Below are 20,910 nucleotides of genomic sequence, written 5' to 3' on the forward strand. Positions count from 1 at the left end.
CAGAGTGACAGATAGCCGTGCGTGTCACCGTGAGAGGGGCCGAGTGACAGATAGCCGCGCGTGTCACCGTGAGAGGGGCCGAGTGACAGATAGCCGTGCGTGTCACTGTGAGAGGGGCCGAGTGACAGATAGCCGTGCGTGTCACCGTGAGAGGGGCCGAGTGACAGATAGCCGTGCGCGTCACCGTGAGAGGGGCCGAGTGACAGATAGCCGTGCGTGTCACCGTGAGAGGGGCAGAGTGACAGATAGCCGTGCGTGTCACCGTGAGAGGGGCCGAGTGACAGATAGCCGTGCGTGTCACCATGAGAGGGGGCGAGTGACAGATAGCCGTGCGTGTCACCGTGAGAGAGGCCGAGTGACAGATAGCCGTGCGTGTCACCGTGAGAGGGGCCGAGGGACAGATAGCCGTGCGCGTCACCGTGAGAGGGGCCGAGTGACAGATAGCCGTGCGCGTCACCGTGACAGGGGCCGAGTGACAGATAGCCGTGTGTGTCACCGTGAGAGGGGCCGAGTGACAGATAGCCGTGTGTGTCACCGTGAGAGGGGCCGAGTGACAGATAGCCGTGCGTGTCACCGTGAGAGGGGCCGAGTGACAGATAGCCGTGTGTGTCACCGTGAGAGGGGCAGAGTGACAGATAGCCGTGCGTGTCACCGTGAGAGGGGCCGAGTGACAGATAGCCGTGCGTGTCACCGTGAGAGGGGCCGAGTGACAGATAGCCGTGTGTGTCACCGTGAGAGGGGCAGAGTGACAGATAGCCGTGCGTGTCACCGTGAGAGGGGCCGAGTGACAGATAGCCGTGCGTGTCACCGTGAGAGGGGCCGAGTGACAGATAGCCGTGCGTGTCACCGTGAGAGGGGCCGAGTGACAGATAGCCGTGCGTGTCACCGTGAGAGGGGGCGAGTGACAGATAGCCGTGCGTGTCACCGTGAGAGAGGCCGAGTGACAGATAGCCGTGCGTGTCACCGTGAGAGGGGCCGAGGGACAGATAGCCGTGCGCGTCACCGTGAGAGGGGCCGAGTGACAGATAGCCGTGCGCGTCACCGTGAGAGGGGCCGAGTGACAGATAGCCGTGCGTGTCACCGTGAGAGGGGCCGAGTGACAGATAGCCGTGCGTGTCACCGTGAGAGGGGCCGAGTGACAGATAGCCGTGTGTGTCACCGTGAGAGGGGCCAAGTGACAGATAGCCGTGCGTGTCACCGTGAGAGGGGCCGAGTGACAGATAGCCGTGCGTGTCACCGTGAGAGGGGCCGAGTGACAGATAGCTGTGTGTGTCACCGTGAGAGGGGCCGAGTGACAGATAGCCGTGTGTGTCACCGTGAGAGGGGCCGAGTGACAGATAGCCGTGTGTGTCACCGTGAGAGGGGCCGAGTGACAGATAGCCGTGCGCGTCACCGTGAGAGGGGCCGAGTGACAGATAGCCGTGTGTGTCACCGTGAGAGGGGCCGAGTGACAGATAGCCGTGCATGTCACCGTGAGAGGGGCCGAGTGACAGATAGCCGTGCGTGTCACCGTGAGAGGGGCCGAGTGACAGATAGCCGTGCGTGTCACCGTGAGAGGGGCCGAGTGACAGATAGCCGTGCGTGTCACCGTGAGAGGGGCCGAGTGACAGATAGCCGTGCGTGTCACCGTGACAGGGGCCGAGTGACAGATAGCCGTGCGTGTCACCGTGAGAGGGGCCGAGTGACAGATAGCCGTGCGCGTCACCGTGAGAGGGGCCGAGTGACAGATAGCCGTGCGTGTTACCGTGAGAGGGGCCGAGTGACAGATAGCCGTGCGTGTCACCGTGAGAGGGGCCGAGTGACAGATAGCTGTGTGTATTAAAGGATGGGGGTGAGTGACAGATAGCTGTGTGTATAACAGGATGGGGGTGAGTGACAGATAGCTGTGTGTATAACATGATGGGGGTGAGTGACAGATAGCTGTGTGTATAACAGGATGGGGGTGATTGACAGATAGCTGTGTGTATAACAGGATGGGGGTGAGTGACAGATAGCTGTGTGTATAACATGATGGGGGTGAGTGACAGATAGCTGTGTGTATAACAGGATGGGGGTGATTGACAGATAGCTGTGTGTATAACAGGATGGGGGTGAGTGACAGATAGCTGTGTGTATAACAGGATGGGGGTGAGTGACAGATAGCTGTGTGTATAACAGGATGGGGGTGAGTGACAGATAGCTGTGTGTATAACAGGATGGGGGTGAGTGAGAGATAGCTGTGTGTATAACAGGATGGGGGTGAGTGAGAGATAGCTGTGTGTATAACAGGATGGGGGTGAGTGAGAGATAGCTGTGTGTATAACAGGATGGGGGTGAGTGAGAGATAGCTGTGTGTATAACAGGATGGGGGTGAGTGAGAGATAGCTGTGTGTATAACAGGATGGGGCTGAGTGAGAGATAGCTGTGTGTATAACAGGATGGGGCTGAGTGAGAGATAGCTGTGTGTAAAACAGGACTGGCATTTCTCGCACAGTTATATATTTGCTCCGAGCTCCCCACGTTCCTTTCTCCCATTATATGTGTAATTCCCATATCTCCATCTCTCCTCCCTTCTCCGCTCACAGGAACTCCTCTCTTACCTGCGCCCTCTCCCACCCCACAGCTATACCCCCTGCGCCCTCTCCCACCCCACAGCTATACCCCCTGCGCCCTCTCCCACCCCCACCGCTATACCCCCTGCACCCTCTCCCACCCCACAGCTATACCCCCTGCACCCTCTCCCACCCCACAGCTATACCCCCTGTGCCCTCTCCCACCCCACAGCTATACCCCCTGCACTAAATCACACCCCCACAGCTATACCCCCTGCACCCTCTCCCACCCCACAGCTATACCCCCTGCACCCTCTCCCACCCCACAGCTATACCCCCTGCGCCCTCTCCCACCCACAGCTATACCCCCTGCACTAAATCACACCCCCACAGCTATACCCCCTGCACCCTCTCCCACCCCACAGCTATACCCCCTGCGCCCTCTCCCACCCCACAGCTATACCCCCTGCGCCCTCTCCCACCCCCACCGCTATACCCCCTGCACCCTCTCCCACCCCACAGCTATACCCCCTGCACCCTCTCCCACCCCACAGCTATACCCCCTGTGCCCTCTCCCACCCCACAGCTATACCCCCTGCACTAAATCACACCCCCACAGCTATACCCCCTGCACCCTCTCCCACCCCACAGCTATACCCCCTGCACCCTCTCCCACCCCACAGCTATACCCCCTGCGCCCTCTCCCACCCACAGCTATACCCCCTGCACTAAATCACACCCCCACAGCTATACCCCCTGCACCCTCTCCCACCCCACAGCTATACCCCCTGCACCCTCTCCCACCCCACAGCTATACCCCCTGCGCCCTCTCCCACCCACAGCTATACCCCTGCACTAAATCACACCCCACAGCTATACCCCCTGCACCCTCTCCCACCCCACAGCTATACCCCTGCGCCCTCTCCCACCCCACAGCTATACCCCCTGCACCCTCTCCCACCCCAAAGCTATACCCCCTGCACTAAATCACACTCCCACAGCTATACCCCTGCACCCTCTCCCACCCCACAGCTATACCCCCTGCACCCTCTCCCACCCCACAGCTATAACCCCTGCACCCTCTCCCACCCCACAGCTATACCCCCTGCACTAAATCACACCCCCACAGCTATACCTCCTGCACCCTCTCCCACCCCACAGCTATACCCCCTGTGCCCTCTCCCACCCCACAGCTATACCCCCTGCACCCTCTCCCACCCCACAGCTATACCCCCTGCACTAAATCACACCCCCACAGCTATACCCCCTGCACCCTCTCCCACCCCACAGCTATACCCCCTGCACCCTCTCTCACCCCACAGCTATACCCCCTGCGCTCTCTCCCACCCACAGCTATACCCCATGCACCCTCTCCCACCCCACAGCTATACCCCCTACGCCCTCACTCACCCACAGCTATACCCCCTGCACCCTCTCCCACCCCACAGCTATACCCCCTGCACTAAATCACACCCCCACAGCTATACCCCCTGCACTAAATCACACCCCCACAGCTATACCCCCTGCACTAAATCACACCCCCACAGCTATACCCCCTGCACCCTCTCCCACCCCACAGCTATACCCCCTGCACCCTCTCCCACCCCACAGCTATACCCCCTGCGCCCTCTCCCACCCCACAGCTATACCCCCTGCACCCTCTCCCACCCCACAGCTATACCCCCTGCACCCTCTCCCACCCCACAGCTATACCCCCTGCGCCCTCTCCCACCCCACAGCTATACCCCCTGCACCCTATCCCACCCCACAGCTATACCCCCTGCACCCTCTCCCACCCCACAGCTATACCCCCTGCACCCTATCCCACCCCACAGCTATACCCCCTGCACCCTCTCCCACCCCACAGCTATACCCCCTGCACCCTCTCCCACCCCACAGCTATACCCCCTGCACCCTCTCCCACCCCACAGCTATACCCCCTGCACCCTCTCCCACCCCACAGCTATACCCCCTGCGCCCTCTCCCACCCCACAGCTATACCCCCTGCACCCTCTCCCACCCCACAGCTATACCCCCTGCACCCTCTCCCACCCCACAGCTATACCCCCTGCACCCTCTCCCACCCCACAGCTATACCCCCTGCACCCTCTCCCACCCCACAGCTATACCCCCTGCACCCTCTCCCACCCCACAGCTATACCCCCTGCACCCTCTCCCACCCCACAGCTATACACCCTGCACCCTCTCCCACCCACAGCTATACCCCCTGCACTAAATCACACCCCCACAGCTATACCCCCTGCACCCTTCCCACCCCACAGCTATACCCCCTGCGCCCTCTCCCACCCCACAGCTATACCCCCTGCACTAAATCACACCCCCACAGCTATACCCCTGCACCCTCTCCCACCCCACAGCTATACCCCCTGTGCCCTCTCCCACCCCACAGCTATACCCCCTGCACTAAATCACACCCCCACAGCTATACCCCCTGCACCCTCTCCCACCCCACAGCTATACCCCCTGCACCCTCTCCCACCCCACAGCTATACCCCCTGCGCCCTCTCCCACCCACAGCTATACCCCCTGCACTAAATCACACCCCCACAGCTATACCCCCTGCACCCTCTCCCACCCCACAGCTATACCCCCTGCACTAAATCACACCCCACAGCTATACCCCCTGCACCCTCTCCCACCCCACAGCTATACCCCCTGCGCCCTCTCCCACCCCACAGCTATAACCCCTGCACCCTCTCCCACCCCACAGCTATACCCCCTGCACTAAATCACACCCCCACAGCTATACCTCCTGCACCCTCTCCCACCCCACAGCTATACCCCCTGTGCCCTTTCCCACCCCACAGCTATACCCCCTGCACCCTCTCCCACCCCACAGCTATACCCCCTGCACTAAATCACACCCCCACAGCTATACCCCCTGCACCCTCTCCCACCCCACAGCTATACCCCCTGCACCCTCTCTCACCCCACAGCTATACCCCCTGCGCTCTCTCCCACCCACAGCTATACCCCCTGCACCCTCTCCCACCCCACAGCTATACCCCCTACGCCCTCACTCACCCACAGCTATACCCCCTGCACCCTCTCCCACCCCACAGCTATACCCCCTGCACTAAATCACACCCCCACAGCTATACCCCTGCACTAAATCACACCCCCACAGCTATACCCCCTGCACTAAATCACACCCCCACAGCTATACCCCCTGCACCCTCTCCCACCCCACAGCTATACCCCCTGCACCCTCTCCCACCCCACAGCTATACCCCCTGCGCCCTCTCCCACCCCACAGCTATACCTCTTGTGCCCTCTCCCACCCCACAGCTATACCCCCTGCACCCTCTCCCACCCCACAGCAATACCCCCTGCACCCTCTCCCACCCCACAGCTATACCCCCTGCACCCTCTCCCACCCCACAGCTATACCCCCTGCACTAAATCACACCCCCACAGCTATACCCCCTGCACTAAATCACACACCCACAGCTATACCCCCTGCACCCTCTCCCACCCCACAGCTATACCCCCTGCACCCTCTCCCACCCTACAGCTATACCCCCTGCGCCCTCTCCCACCCACAGCTATACCCCCTGCACCCTCTCCCACCCCACAGCTATACCCCCTGCACCCTCTCCCACCCCACAGCTATACCCCCTGCACTAAATCACACCCCCACAGCTATACCCCCTGCACTAAATCACACCCCCACAGCTATACCCCCTGCACTAAATCACACACCCACAGCTATACCCCCTGCACCCTCTCCCACCCCACAGCTATACCCCCTGCACCCTCTCCCACCCTACAGCTATACCCCCTGCGCCCTCTCCCACCCACAGCTATACCCCCTGCACCCTCTCCCACCCCACAGCTATACCCCCTGCACCCTCTCCCACCCCACAGCTATACCCCCTGCACTAAATCACACACCCACAGCTATACCCTCTGCACTAAATCACACCCCCACAGCTATACCCCCTGCACTAAATCACACCCCCACAGCTATACCCTGCACCCTCTCCCACCCCACAGCTATACCCCCTGCACCCTCTCACACCCCACAGCTATACCCCCTGCACTAAAACACACCCCCACAGCTATACCCCCTGCACTAAAACACACCCCTACAAATCCTCCTCACACATCCTCTTTCTATCCATGCTTCTCCTCCTTCCTTCTGGGGATATCTCTCCCAATCCTGGTCCCTGCCTTATTTCTACATGCGCTCGTCCTCGCCTCCCACATGCAACTTCTACTCCTTCTGGTGTCAACCCCTCCAACCTCATACCCATCCCCTGCCACCCTCCCTCCTCTCTCCCCATCCCCTGCCACCCTCCCTCCTCTCTCCCTTTCTCCTGTGCCCTTTGGAATGCTCGCTCCCTCTCTAACAAGTTCCTCTCTGTGCATGACTTCTTTCTCTCTCACTCCCTGCTTCTTTTTGCTATAACTGAGACCTGGCTCACTCAGTCTGACTCTGCTCTGGAAGCTGCCCTCTCTTATGGTGGCCTTTCCTTCTCCCACACTCCGCGCCCTGATGGCAGGGGTGGAGGCGTGGGGCTCCTGCTCTCCTCTCTCTGCCGTTACCGAACCCTTCCTATTCCCCCCTCTCTTGCTTTTCCCTCCTTTGAGGCTCACACTGTCCAGATCTTCTCTCCTCTCCCTGTCCACGTGGCGGTGATCTATCGCCCACCTACCTCTACTCATCCCCCTCTGCCTTTCTCTCTCACTTTGAATCCTGGCTCTCTTTCTTTCTCTCCTCAGACTCCCCTGTTCTTCTCCTTGGAGACTTCAACTGCCACATTGATGACCCCTCTCTCCCTTGGGCTTCCCGCTTTCTTTCTCTAACCTCTTCTTTTGGCCTTCAACAGTGGCCTGCAGCCAGCACCCACAAGGATGGCCACTACTTAGACCTGGTTTTCACTAAAAACTTTTCTCTCTCTGATTCTCCATTTCCCCTTTTCTTCTCTCTGACTATCACCTCAACTCATTTTCTCTCTCTCGCTTCTCCCCATCTCCATCTCGCCCTCGTTTCTGCAGAAACCTGCACTCTATTAACCTACCAGCTTTTGATTCCACTTTACGCTCCACCCTCTCCTCTCTCAGCTTTGCTACAGACCCTGACAACCTGGTCAGAAACTACAACTCTGCCTTATCTTCCTCTCTTGATCTACATGCCCCGCTTTCTCTCTGCCGTCCTCGCCCTTCTAACCCCAAACCCTGGCTAAATTCCCACACGCACATGCTACGTTCCTCCACTCGTTCCTCTGAATGCCTCTGGAGGAAATCTCACACTCTCGCGGACTTCCTTCACTACAAATTTATGCTGTCCTGTTCCAACTCTGCCCTCTCTCAGGCTAAACATACCTACTTTTCTTCTCTAATCAACACGCACAAGTCTAACCCACGCCGACTCTTCCCTCTCTTTGACTCTCTACTCAGACCACCTCAGGAGTTTGCCGACTATTTCAAGGTAAAGGTGGAATCCATACGTCAGGACATGCTCTCTGTTTCCTCCTCCCACCCTACACCTCTTCCTAACTCTCCTCCTGCCTTCCTTGACTCCTTTTCTGCTGTCTCAGGGGAGGATGTGTCACTGTTGATCTCCTCTTCTCCCTCTACCACTTGCCCTCTTGACCCCATTCCCTCCCATCTCCTAAAACCTCTTGCTCCTACTATAATCCCTACGCTCACACACATCCTCCTTCAAATATGCAACAGTTATACCATTACTCAAACAGCAAGCTTGACCCTACCTGTCTCTATAATTACTGCCCTGTCTCCCTCCTGCCTTTTGCCTCTAAACTCCTTGAACGTCTTGTATTCTCTCGCTTGCTCCATTTTCTCAACACCTATTCTCTCCTAGACCCTCTACAATCTGGCTTCCGCACTGCTCACTCCACGGAAACAGCCCTCACTAAAATAACTGACTACCTCCACGCTGCCAAAGACAGAGGTCATTACACTCTGCTCATATTACTGACCTCTCTGCAGCATTTGACACTGTGGACCACCCTCTTCTCCTTCACATTCTCCATACTCTTGGTATTCGTAACAAAGCTCTATCCTGGATCTCATCCTACCTCTCCCATCGTACTTTCAGTGTCTCTTCTGCTAACACCTCCTCCTCCTCTATCGATCTCTCTGTGGGGGTACCCCAGGGCTCTGTCCTGGGACCTCTTCTCTTCTCTCTGTACACACTCTCTCTAGGTGACCTAATCACATCTTTTGGGTTTAATTATCACCTCTATGCTAACAACACACAAATTTACCTTTCAACCCCTGACCTTACACCTGCTATACAGACCAAAGTTTCTGAATGTCTCTCTGCTATATCATCCTGGATGGCCATCCGCCGCCTTAAACTCAACATGGCTAAAACAGAGCTCCTTATACTTCCTCCCAAACCTGGCCCTACTACCTCCTTCCACATTACTATTGGAACTACCATCATTCACCCAGTAGCCCAAGCACGCTGCCTAGGGGTCACACTCGACTCCTCTCTCACATTCGCCCCTCACATTCAAAACATTTCTAAAACCTGTTGCTTTTTCCTCCGCAATATAACAAAGATACGCCCTTTCCTCTGTTGCTCGACTGCTAAAACGCTGACTCAGGCCCTCATTCTCTCCCGTCTTGATTACTGTAACCTCCTGCTGTCCGGCCTTCCTGTCTCTCCCCTGTCTCCCCTACAATCTATCCTAAACGCTGCTGCCAGAATCACTCTACTCTTTCCTAGATCTGTCTCAGCATCTCCCCTCATGAAATCCCTCTCCTGGCTTCCGATCAAATCCCGCATCTCACACTCCATTCTTCTCCTCACTTTTAAAGCTTTATACTCTTCTGCCCCTCCTTACATCTCAGCCCTAATTTCTCGCTATGCACCATCCAGACTCTTGCGTTCTGCTTAAGGATGTCTTCTTTCTACCCCCTTTGTATCTAAAGCTCTCTCCCGCCTTAAACCTCTCTCACTGACTGCCCCACACCTCTGGAATGCCCTTCCCCTCAGTACCCGACTAGCACCCTCTCTATCCACCTTTAAGACCCACCTTAAGACACACTTGCTTAAAGAAGCATATGCGTAGCTCTGTGGCTGATACTATACATGATACATAAAGCTTGGCCCCTGCAGACGCACTTACCAGAACTCCCTCCTACTGTCTCTGTACGTTCTCCCTACCTACCAATTAGACTGTAAGCTCCTCGGGGCAGGGACTCCTCTTCCGAAATGTTACTTTTATGTCTGAAGCGCTTATTCCCCTGATCTGTTATTTGTATTATTTGTTATTTATATGAAGGTCCCGTGTATTACTAATGTGAAGCGCTATGTACATTAATGGCGCTATATAAATAAAGACATACATGCATACAGTACACAGGCTGCCCCCACCCAATGACTTTAATGGGACCCCGTATTATGAGTAGGTATCCGCTCTCACCACAGCATGAATAACGACCTCCAGCTCCTGCCTGCTCTCGTAGTCCAGCGCCCGTGAGAGCAGCACCTTCCCGCTGTTTGGGAGATCGATGCGGAAATACCTGGAGTCAGCCTGGAATCCCAATGAGAATCAAGGTCAGAAGCGTCCCCAGGATTCCCGGCAAAGGTTTTACATTAGCGCCTGTGTCTGCAGCGTAACCGCCGAGTGTGACACGCCGAGTGTGTGTGTGTGTGTGCGTGAGACACGCCTTGTGTGTGTGTGGGACACGCCTCGTGTGTGTGGGACACGCCTCGTGTATGTGTGTGTGTGACACACTGTGTGTGTGTGACACGCCTCTTGTGTGTGTCTGACACGCCTCGTGTGTGTGTGTGTGACACACCTCGTGTGTGTGTCTGTGTGTGTGTGTGACACGCCTCGTATGTGTGTGTGTGTGTGTGACACGCCTCGTGTGTGTGTCTGTGTGTGTGTGTGTGTGTGTGTGTGTGTGACACGCCTCGTATGTGTGTGTGTGTGACACGCCTCGTGTGTGTGTGTGTGTGACACGCCTCGTATGTGTGTGTGTGTGACACGCCTCGTGTGTGTGTGTATGTGTGACACGCCTCGTGTGTGTGTGTGTGACACGCCTCATGTGTGTGTGTGTATGTGACACGCCTCGTGTGTGTGTGTGTGTGACACGCCTTGTGTGTGTGCGTGTGTGTGTGTGGGACACGCCGCGTGTGTGTGTGGGACACGCCGCGTGTGTGTGTGGGACACGCCGCGTGTGTGTGTGGGACACGCCGCGTGTGTGTGTGGGACACGCCGCGTGTGTGTGTGGGACACGCCGCGTGTGTGTGTGGGACACGCCGCGTGTGTGTGTGGGACACGCCGCGTGTGTGTGTGGGACACGCCGGAGAGACAGCCTGAGCAGAGCGCAAAAGAGACAGCCTGAGCTGAACGCAGGAGAGACAGCCTGAGCTGAACGCAGGAGAGACAGCCTGAGCTGAACACAGGAGAGACAGCCTGAGCTGAACACAGGAGAGACAGCCTGAGCAGAGCGCAGGGGAGACAGCCTGAGCAGAGCGCAGGAGAGACAGCCTGAGCTGAACGCAGGAGAGACAGCCTGAGCAGAGCGCAGGAGAGACAGCCTGAGCAGAGCGCAGGAGAGACAGCCTGAGCAGAGCGCAGGAGAGACAGCCTGAGCAGAGCGCAGGAGAGACAGCCTGAGCAGAGCGCAGGAGAGACAGCCTGAGCAGAGCGCAGGGGAGACAGCCTGAGCAGAGCGCAGGAGAGACAGCCTGAGCAGAGCGCAGGGGAGACAGCCTGAGCAGAGCGCAGGAGAGACAGCCTGCGCAGAGCGCAGGAGAGACAGCCTGAGCAGAGCGCAGGAGAGACAGCCTGAGCAGAGCGCAGGAGAGACAGCCTGAGCAGAGCGCAGGGGAGACAGCCTGAGCTGAACGCAGGAGAGAGCCTGAGCTGAACGCAGGAGAGACAGCCTGAGCTGAACGCAGGAGAGACAGCCTGAGCAGAGCGCAGGAGAGACAGCCTGAGCTGAACGCAGGAGAGACAGCCTGAGCAGAGCGCAGGAGAGACAGCCTGAGCAGAGCGCAGGAGAGACAGCCTGAGCAGAGCGCAGGAGAGACAGCCTGAGCAGAGCGCAGGGGAGACAGCCTGAGCAGAGCGCAGGGGAGACAGCCTGAGCAGAGCGCAGGAGAGACAGCCTGAGCAGAGCGCAGGGGAGACAGCCTGAGCAGAGCACAGGAGAGACAGCCTGAGCAGAGCGCAGGAGAGACAGCCTGAGCAGAGCGCAGGGGAGACAGCCTGAGCAGAGCGCAGGAGAGACAGCCTGAGCAGAGCGCAGGGGAGACAGCCTGAGCAGAGCGCAGGAGAGACAGCCTGAGCAGAGCGCAGGGGAGACAGCCTGAGCTAGAGCGCAGGAGAGACAGCCTGAGCAGAGCGCAGGGGAGACAGCCTGAGCAGAGCGCAGGGGAGACAGCCTGAGCAGAGCGCAGGGGAGACAGCCAGAGCAGAGCGCAGGAGAGACAGCCTGAGCAGAGCGCAGGAGAGACAGCCTGAGCAGAGCGCAGGGGAGACAGCCTGAGCAGAGCGCAGGAGAGACAGCCTGAGCAGAGCGCAGGGGAGACAGCCTGAGCAGAGCGCAGGGGAGACAGCCTGAGCAGAGCGCAGGAGAGACAGCCTGAGCAGAGCGCAGGAGAGACAGCCAGAGCAGAGCGCAGGAGAGACAGCCTGAGCAGAGCGCAGGAGAGACAGCCTGAGCAGAGCGCAGGGGAGACAGCCTGAGCAGAGCGCAGGAGAGACAGCCTGAGCAGAGCGCAGGGGAGACAGCCTGAGCAGAGCGCAGGGGAGACAGCCTGAGCAGAGCGCAGGGGAGACAGCCAGAGCAGAGCGCAGGAGAGACAGCCTGAGCAGAGCGCAGGAGAGACAGCCTGAGCAGAGCGCAGGGGAGACAGCCTGAGCAGAGCGCAGGAGAGACAGCCTGAGCAGAGCGCAGGGGAGACAGCCTGAGCAGAGCGCAGGGGAGACAGCCTGAGCAGAGCGCAGGGGAGACAGCCTGAGCAGAGCGCAGGGGAGACAGCCTGAGCAGAGCGCAGGGGAGACAGCCAGAGCAGAGCGCAGGAGAGACAGCCTGAGCTGAACGCAGGAGAGACAGCCTGAGCAGAGCGCAGGAGAGACAGCCTGAGCAGAGCGCAGGGGAGACAGCCTGAGCAGAGCGCAGGAGAGACAGCCTGAGCAGAGCGCAGGGGAGACAGCCTGAGCAGAGCGCAGGGGAGACAGCCAGAGCAGAGCGCAGGAGAGACAGCCTGAGCAGAGCGCAGGAGAGACAGCCTGAGCAGAGCGCAGGGGAGACAGCCAGAGCAGAGCGCAGGAGAGACAGCCTGAGCAGAGCGCAGGAGAGACAGTCTGAGCAGAGCGCAGGAGAGACAGCCTGAGCAGAGCGCAGGGGAGACAGCCTGAGCAGAGCGCAGGGGAGACAGTCTGAGCAGAGCGCAGGAGAGACAGCCTGAGCAGAGCGCAGGGAAGACAGTCTGAGCAGAGCGCAGGAGAGACAGCCTGAGCAGAGCGCAGGGGAGACAGTCTGAGCAGAGCGCAGGGGAGACAGCCTGAGCAGAGCGCAGGAGAGACAGCCTGAGCAGAGCGCAGGGGAGACAGTCTGAGCAGAGCGCAGGGGAGACAGCCTGAGCAGAGCGCAGGGGAGACAGTCTGAGCAGAGCGCAGGGGAGACAGTCTGAGCAGAGCGCAGGGGAGACAGTCTGAGCAGAGCGCAGGAGAGACAGCCTGAGCAGAGCGCAGGGGAGACAGTCTGAGCAGAGCGCAGGGGAGACAGCCTGAGCAGAGCGCAGGGGAGACAGTCTGAGCAGAGCGCAGGGGAGACAGTCTGAGCAGAGCGCAGGAGAGACAGCCTGAGCAGAGCGCAGGGGAGACAACCTGAGCAGAGCGCAGGGGAGACAGCCTGAGCAGAGCGCAGGGGAGACAGCCTGAGCAGAGCGCAGGAGAGACAGCCTGAGCAGAGCGCAGGGGAGACAGCCTGAGCAGAGCGCAGGAGAGACAGCCAGAGCAGAGCGCAGGAGAGACAGCCTGAGCAGAGCGCAGGAGAGACAGCCTGAGCAGAGCGCAGGGGAGACAGCCTGAGCAGAGCGCAGGAGAGACAGCCTGAGCAGAGCGCAGGGGAGACAGCCTGAGCAGAGCGCAGGGGAGACAGCCTGAGCAGAGCGCAGGGGAGACAGCCAGAGCAGAGCGCAGGAGAGACAGCCTGAGCAGAGCGCAGGAGAGACAGCCTGAGCAGAGCGCAGGGGAGACAGCCTGAGCAGAGCGCAGGAGAGACAGCCTGAGCAGAGCGCAGGGGAGACAGCCTGAGCAGAGCGCAGGGGAGACAGCCTGAGCAGAGCGCAGGGGAGACAGCCTGAGCAGAGCGCAGGGGAGACAGCCTGAGCAGAGCGCAGGGGAGACAGCCAGAGCAGAGCGCAGGAGAGACAGCCTGAGCTGAGACGCAGGAGAGACAGCCTGAGCAGAGCGCAGGAGAGACAGCCTGAGCAGAGCGCAGGGGAGACAGCCTGAGCAGAGCGCAGGAGAGACAGCCTGAGCAGAGCGCAGGAGAGACAGCCTGAGCAGAGCGCAGGAGAGACAGCCTGAGCAGAGCGCAGGAGAGACAGCCTGCGCAGAGCGCAGGAGAGACAGCCTGAGCAGAGCGCAGGGGAGACAGCCTGAGCAGAGCGCAGGAGAGACAGCCTGAGCAGAGCGCAGGAGAGACAGCCTGAGCAGAGCGCAGGAGAGACAGCCTGAGCAGAGCGCAGGAGAGACAGCCTGAGCAGAGCGCAGGGGAGACAGCCTGAGCAGAGCGCAGGGGAGACAGCCAGAGCAGAGCGCAGGAGAGACAGCCTGAGCAGAGCGCAGGAGAGACAGCCTGAGCAGAGCGCAGGAGAGAAAGCCTGAGCAGAGCGCAGGGAGACAGCCTGAGCAGAGCGCAGGAGAGACAGCCTGAGCAGAGCGCAGGAGAGACAGCCTGAGCAGAGCGCAGGGGAGACAGCCAGAGCAGAGCGCAGGAGAGACAGCCAGAGCAGAGCGCAGGAGAGACAGCCTGAGCAGAGCGCAGGAGAGACAGCCTGAGCAGAGCGCAGGAGAGACAGCCTGAGCAGAGCGCAGGAGAGACAGCCTGAGCAGAGCGCAGGAGAGACAGCCTGAGCAGAGCGCAGGAGAGACAGCCTGAGCAGAGCGCAGGAGAGACAGCCTGAGCAGAGCGCAGGAGAGACAGCCTGAGCAGAGCGCAGGAGAGACAGCCTGAGCAGAGCGCAGGGGAGACAGCCTGAGCAGAGCGCAGGAGAGACAGCCTGAGCAGAGTGCAGGAGAGACAGCCTGAGCAGAGCGCAGGGGAGACAGCCTGAGCAGAGCGCAGGGGAGACAGCCTGAGCAGAGCGCAGGAGAGACAGCCTGAGCAGAGCGCAGGAGAGACAGCCTGAGCAGAGCGCAGGAGAGACAGCCAGAGCAGAGCGCAGGAGAGACAGCCTGAGCAGAGCGCAGGAGAGACAGCCTGAGCAGAGCGCAGGAGAGACAGCCTGAGCAGAGCGCAGGAGAGACAGCCTGAGCAGAGCGCAGGAGAGACAGCCTGAGCAGAGCGCAGGAGAGACAGCCTGAGCAGAGCGCAGGGGAGACAGCCTGAGCAGAGCGCAGGAGAGACAGCCTGAGCAGAGCGCAGGAGAGACAGCCTGAGCAGAGCGCAGGAGAGACAGCCTGAGCAGAGCGCAGGAGAGACAGCCTGAGCAGAGCTCCCAATCCCGATGGGCACTCACCGTGCTGCGATCTATCACATACATCAGCGTATCGCCGTCCAAATCCAGCGCCTGAGCCGAGAATATCACTGAGTCAACCTCCGCCAGCTGGGGAGAGAGTCACACACACACAGTGTGATACAGCGGGAGAGAGTCACACACACACACAGTGTGATACAGCAGGAGAGAGTCACACACACACACCGTGTGATACAGCGGGAGAGAGTCACACACACACAGTGCGATACAGCGGGAGAGAGTCACACACACACACACACACACACAGTGTGATACAGCGGGAGAGAGTCACACACACACACAGTGTGATACAGCAGGAGAGAGTCACACACACACAGTGCGATACAGCGGGAGAGAGTCACACACACACACACACAGTGTGATACAGCAGGAGAGAGTCACACACACACAGTGCGATACAGCGGGAGAGAGTCACACACACACAGTGCGATACAGCGGGAGAGAGTCACACACACACACACACACAGTGTGATACAGCAGGAGAGAGTCACACACACACAGTGCGATACAGCGGGAGAGAGTCACACACACACACACACACAGTGTGATACAGCAGGAGAGAGTCACACACACACAGTGCGATACAGCGGGAGAGAGTCACACACACACACACACACAGTGTGATACAGCAGGAGAGAGTCACACACACACAGTGTGATACAGCGGGAGAGAGTCACACACACACACACACAGTGTGATACAGCAGGAGAGAGTCACACACACACAGTGTGATACAGCAGGAGAGAGTCACACACACACACACACACACAGTGTGATACAGCAGGAGAGAGTCACACACACACAGTGTGATACAGCAGGAGAGAGTCACACACACACAGTGCGATACAGCGGGAGAGAGTCACACACACACACACACAGTGTAATACAGCAGGAGAGAGTCACACACACACAGTGTGATACAGCGGGAGAGAGTCACACACACACACACAGTGTGATACAGCAGGAGAGAGTCACACACACACAGTGTGATACAGCAGGAGAGAGTCACACACACACACACACACACACAGTGTGATACAGCAGGAGAGAGTCACACACACACAGTGTGATACAGCAGGAGAGAGTCACACACACACAGTGTGATACAGCGGGAGAGAGTCACACACACACACACAGAGTGATACAGTGGGAGAGAGTCACACACACACACACACACACAGAGTGATACAGCGGGAGAGAGTCACACACACACACAGTGTGATACAGCGGGAGAGAGTCACACACACCGTGTGACACAGCGGGAGAGAGTCACACACACACACCGTGTGATACAGCGGGAGAGAGTCACACACACACACACAGTGTGATACAGCGGGAGAGTGTCACACACACACACACAGTGTGATACAGTGGGAGAGAGTCACACACACACAGTGTGATACAGCGGGAGAGAGTCACACACACACACAGTGTGATACAGCAGGAGAGAGTCACAAACACACAGTGTGATACAGCAGGAGAGAGTCACACACACACAGTGTGATACAGCAGGAGAGAGTCACACACACACAGTGCGATACAGCGGGAGAGAGTCACACACACACACACACACAGTGTAATACAGCAGGAGAGAGTCACACACACACAGTGTGATACAGCGGGAGAGAGTCACACACACACACACACACAGTGTGATACAGCAGGAGAGAGTCACACACACACAGTGTGATACAGCAGGAGAGAGTCACACACACACACACACACACACAGTGTGATACAGCAGGAGAGAGTCACACACACACAGTGTGATACAGCAGGAGAGAGTCACACACACACAGTGTGATACAGCGGGAGAGAGTCACACACACACACACAGAGTGATACAGTGGGAGAGAGTCACACACACACACACACACACAGAGTGATACAGCGGGAGAGAGTCACACACACACACAGTGTGATACAGCGGGAGAGAGTCACACACACCGTGTGACACAGCGGGAGAGAGTCACACACACACACCGTGTGATACAGCGGGAGAGAGTCACACACACACACAGTGTGATACAGCGGGAGAGTGTCACACACACACACAGTGTGATACAGTGGGAGAGAGTCACACACACACAGTGTGATACAGCGGGAGAGAGTCACACACACACACAGTGTGATACAGCAGGAGAGAGTCACAAACACACAGTGTGATACAGCAGGAGAGAGTCACACACACACACACACACACACACAGTGTGATACAGCAGGAGAGAGTCACACACACACAGTGTGATACAGCAGGAGAGAGTCACACACACACAGTGTGATACAGCGGGAGAGAGTCACACACACACAGTGTGATACAGGGGAGAGAGTCACACACACACACAGTGTGATACAGCGGGAGAGAGTCACACACAGTGTGATACAGCGGGAGAGAGTCACACACACACAGTGTGATACAGCGGGAGAGAGTCACACACACACAGTGTGATACAGCAGGAGAGAGTCACACACACACACAGTGTGATACAGCGGGAGAGAGTCACACACACAGTGTGATACAGCGGGAGAGTGTCACACACACACACACAGTGTGATACAGCGGGAGAGAGTCACACACACACAGTGTGATACAGCGGGAGAGAGTCACACACACAGTGTGATACAGCGGGAGAGAGTCACACACAGTATGATACAGCGGGAGAGAATCACACACACAGTGTGATACAGCAGGAGAGAGTCACACACACACAGTGTGATACAGCGGGAGAGAGTCACACACACACACACAGTGTGATACAGCGGGAGAGAGTCACACACACACACACAGTGTGATACAGCGGGAGAGAGTCACACACACACACACACAGTGTGATACAGCGGGAGAGAGTCACACACACACACACACACACACCGTGTGATACAGCGGGAGAGAGTCACACTCACACAGTGTGATACAGCGGGAGAGAGTCACACACACACACAGTGTGATACAGCGGGAGAGAGTCACACACACACAGTGTGATACAGCGGGAGAGAGTCACACACACACAGTGTGATACAGCGGGAGAGTCACACACACACACAGTGTGATACAGCGGGAGAGAGTCACACACACACAGTGTGATACAGCGGGAGAGAGTCACACACACACAGTGTGATACAGCGGGAGAGAGTCACACACACACAGTGTGATACAGCGGGAGAGAGTCACACACACACACAGTGTGATACAGCGGGAGAGAGTCACACACACACAGTGTGATACAGCGGGAGAGAATCACACACACACATCGTGATACAGCGGGAGAGAGTCACACACACACAGTGTGATACAGCGGGAGAGAGTCACACACACACAGTGTGATACAGCGGGAGAGTCACACACACACACAGTGTGATACAGCGGGAGAGAGTCACACACACACAGTGTGATACAGCGGGAGAGAGTTACACACACAGTGTGATACAGCAGGAGAGAGTCACACACACACAGTGTGATACAGCGGGAGAGAGTCACACACGCACACGCAATTGGTGGCTTGCTAGGACCCCTAAAAGTGACGCCGAGACTGCCGCTGCTCCCGTGAGTTGACCTGGAGGCGAATCAGCTGAAAACTCTGACAGACGAATCTGCTGCTGAGAAATCGCCAACACGCTGCACGGCATCCATCCCGCGAGCAGGCAGTGAGAGCACACACACACACACGCCGGCTGGCGTGCGCAGCGCCTCCTCTGCAGACCCGTTCCGGTGCAGTAGCTGTTTGAGCAGCTGAGAGGGGATACTCTCAAAATTATCCACTGCTCGTTACCATCCTCCGTCCGGTGAGTGGGCAGTTCACCCGGTGTCGCAGTGAGGTGGTCCTCACCATTAACCATTTGGTCATTTTTATCAGTCTGTGTATTTTTATTTTTTATTTTTCTTATGTCCATTGTCATAGTAATTGATTATATGTTTTATTAAATGTTTTTTGATAATTTTCACCTTGATCTCAGCTGTTAGTTTTTAGTATTGAATGTTGTTTGTCCCATATACCTACAGTATCACGCTATGTTTTGTATTTTTGTCTTCTTCTTTTTTAAGCACAACTCATCTATCCTGCGCCTCACCTTGGCCCTGCATTTGGTGTGAGATATCCTTTATCATATTGGCGCCTATAATACATCTGTTTCACACACACACAGTGTGATACAGCGGGAGAGAGTCACACACACAGTGTGATACAGCGGGAGAGTCACACACACACAGTGTGATACAGCGGAAGAGTCACACACACACAGTGTGATACAGCGGGAGAGTCACACACACACAGTGTGATACAGCGGGAGAGTCACACACACACAGTGTGATACAGCAGGAGAGAGTCTTACACACACACAGTGTGATACAGCGGAAGAGAGTCACACACACAGTGTGATACAGCGGGAGAGAGACACACACACAGTGTGATACAGTGGGAGAAAGTCACACACACAGAGTGATACAGCGGGAGAGTCACACACACACACACACAGTGTGATACAGCGGGAGAGTCACACACACAGACACACAAACACACAGTGTGATACAACGGGAGAGAGTCACACACACACAGTGTGATACAGCGGGAGAAAGTCACACACACAGAGTGATACAGCGGGAGAGAGTCACACACACACAGTGTGATACAGCAGGAGAGAGTCACACACAGTGTGATACAGCGGGAGAGAGTTACACACACACTGTGATACAGCGGGAGAGAGTCACACATACAGTGTGATACAGCGGGAGAGAGTCACACACACACAGTGTGATACAGCGGGAGAGAATCACACACACACATTGTGATACAGCGGGAGAGAGTCACACACACACACAGTGTGATACAGCGGGAGAGAGTCACACACAATGTGATACAGCGGGAGAGAGTCAGACACACTGTGTGATACAGCGGGAGAGAGACACACACACAGTGTGATACAGTGGGAGAAAGTCACACACACAGAGTGATACAGCGGGAGAGTCACACACACACACACAGTGTGATACAGCGGGAGAGTCACACACACAGACACACAAACACACAGTGTGATACAACGGGAGAGAGTCACACACACACAGTGTGATACAGCGGGAGAAAGTCACACACACAGAGTGATACAGCGGGAGAGAGTCACACACACACAGTGTGATACAGCAGGAGAGAGTCACACACAGTGTGATACAGCGGGAGAGAGTTACACACACACTGTGATACAGCGGGAGAGAGTCACACATACAGTGTGATACAGCGGGAGAGAGTCACACACACACAGTGTGATACAGCGGGAGAGAATCACACACACACATTGTGATACAGCGGGAGAGAGTCACACACACACAGTGTGATACAGCGGGAGAGAGTCACACACAATGTGATACAGCGGGAGAGAGTCAGACACACACACAGTGTGATACAGCGGGAGAGAGTCACACACACACACACACACAGTGTGATACAGCGGGAGAGAGTCACACACACAATGTGTGATACAGCGGGAGAGTCACACACACACACAGTGTGATACAGCGGGAGAGAATCACACACACAGTGTGATACAGCGGGAGAGTCACACACACACACACAGTGTGATACAGTGGGAGAGAGTCACACACACACACAGGGTTATCTGTGATACAGGGATACAGCGGGAGAGAGTCACACACTCACAGGGTTATCT

At 57.2% G+C, this 20,910-nt stretch overlaps 1 protein-coding gene across 1 annotated transcript in view; it reads right to left on the reverse strand.

Annotated features, from left to right (window-relative positions):
* The window catches only part of LOC142485860 (cadherin-related family member 5-like), a 113,922-nt gene that overhangs the window by 62,863 nt on the left and 30,149 nt on the right, over positions 1-20,910 (reverse strand). Inside the window, exons 3-4 of the mRNA XM_075584572.1 lie at positions 15,235-15,321; positions 9,953-10,063 (exon numbers count right to left, since the gene is read on the reverse strand). Coding sequence (XP_075440687.1) covers positions 9,953-10,063; positions 15,235-15,321 — 198 coding nt within the window. The remainder of the gene's footprint in view (positions 1-9,952; positions 10,064-15,234; positions 15,322-20,910) is intronic.

The sequence above is a fragment of the Ascaphus truei genome, unplaced genomic scaffold (genome assembly GCF_040206685.1).
Source record: "Ascaphus truei isolate aAscTru1 unplaced genomic scaffold, aAscTru1.hap1 HAP1_SCAFFOLD_653, whole genome shotgun sequence".
NCBI lineage: Eukaryota > Metazoa > Chordata > Amphibia > Anura > Ascaphidae > Ascaphus > Ascaphus truei.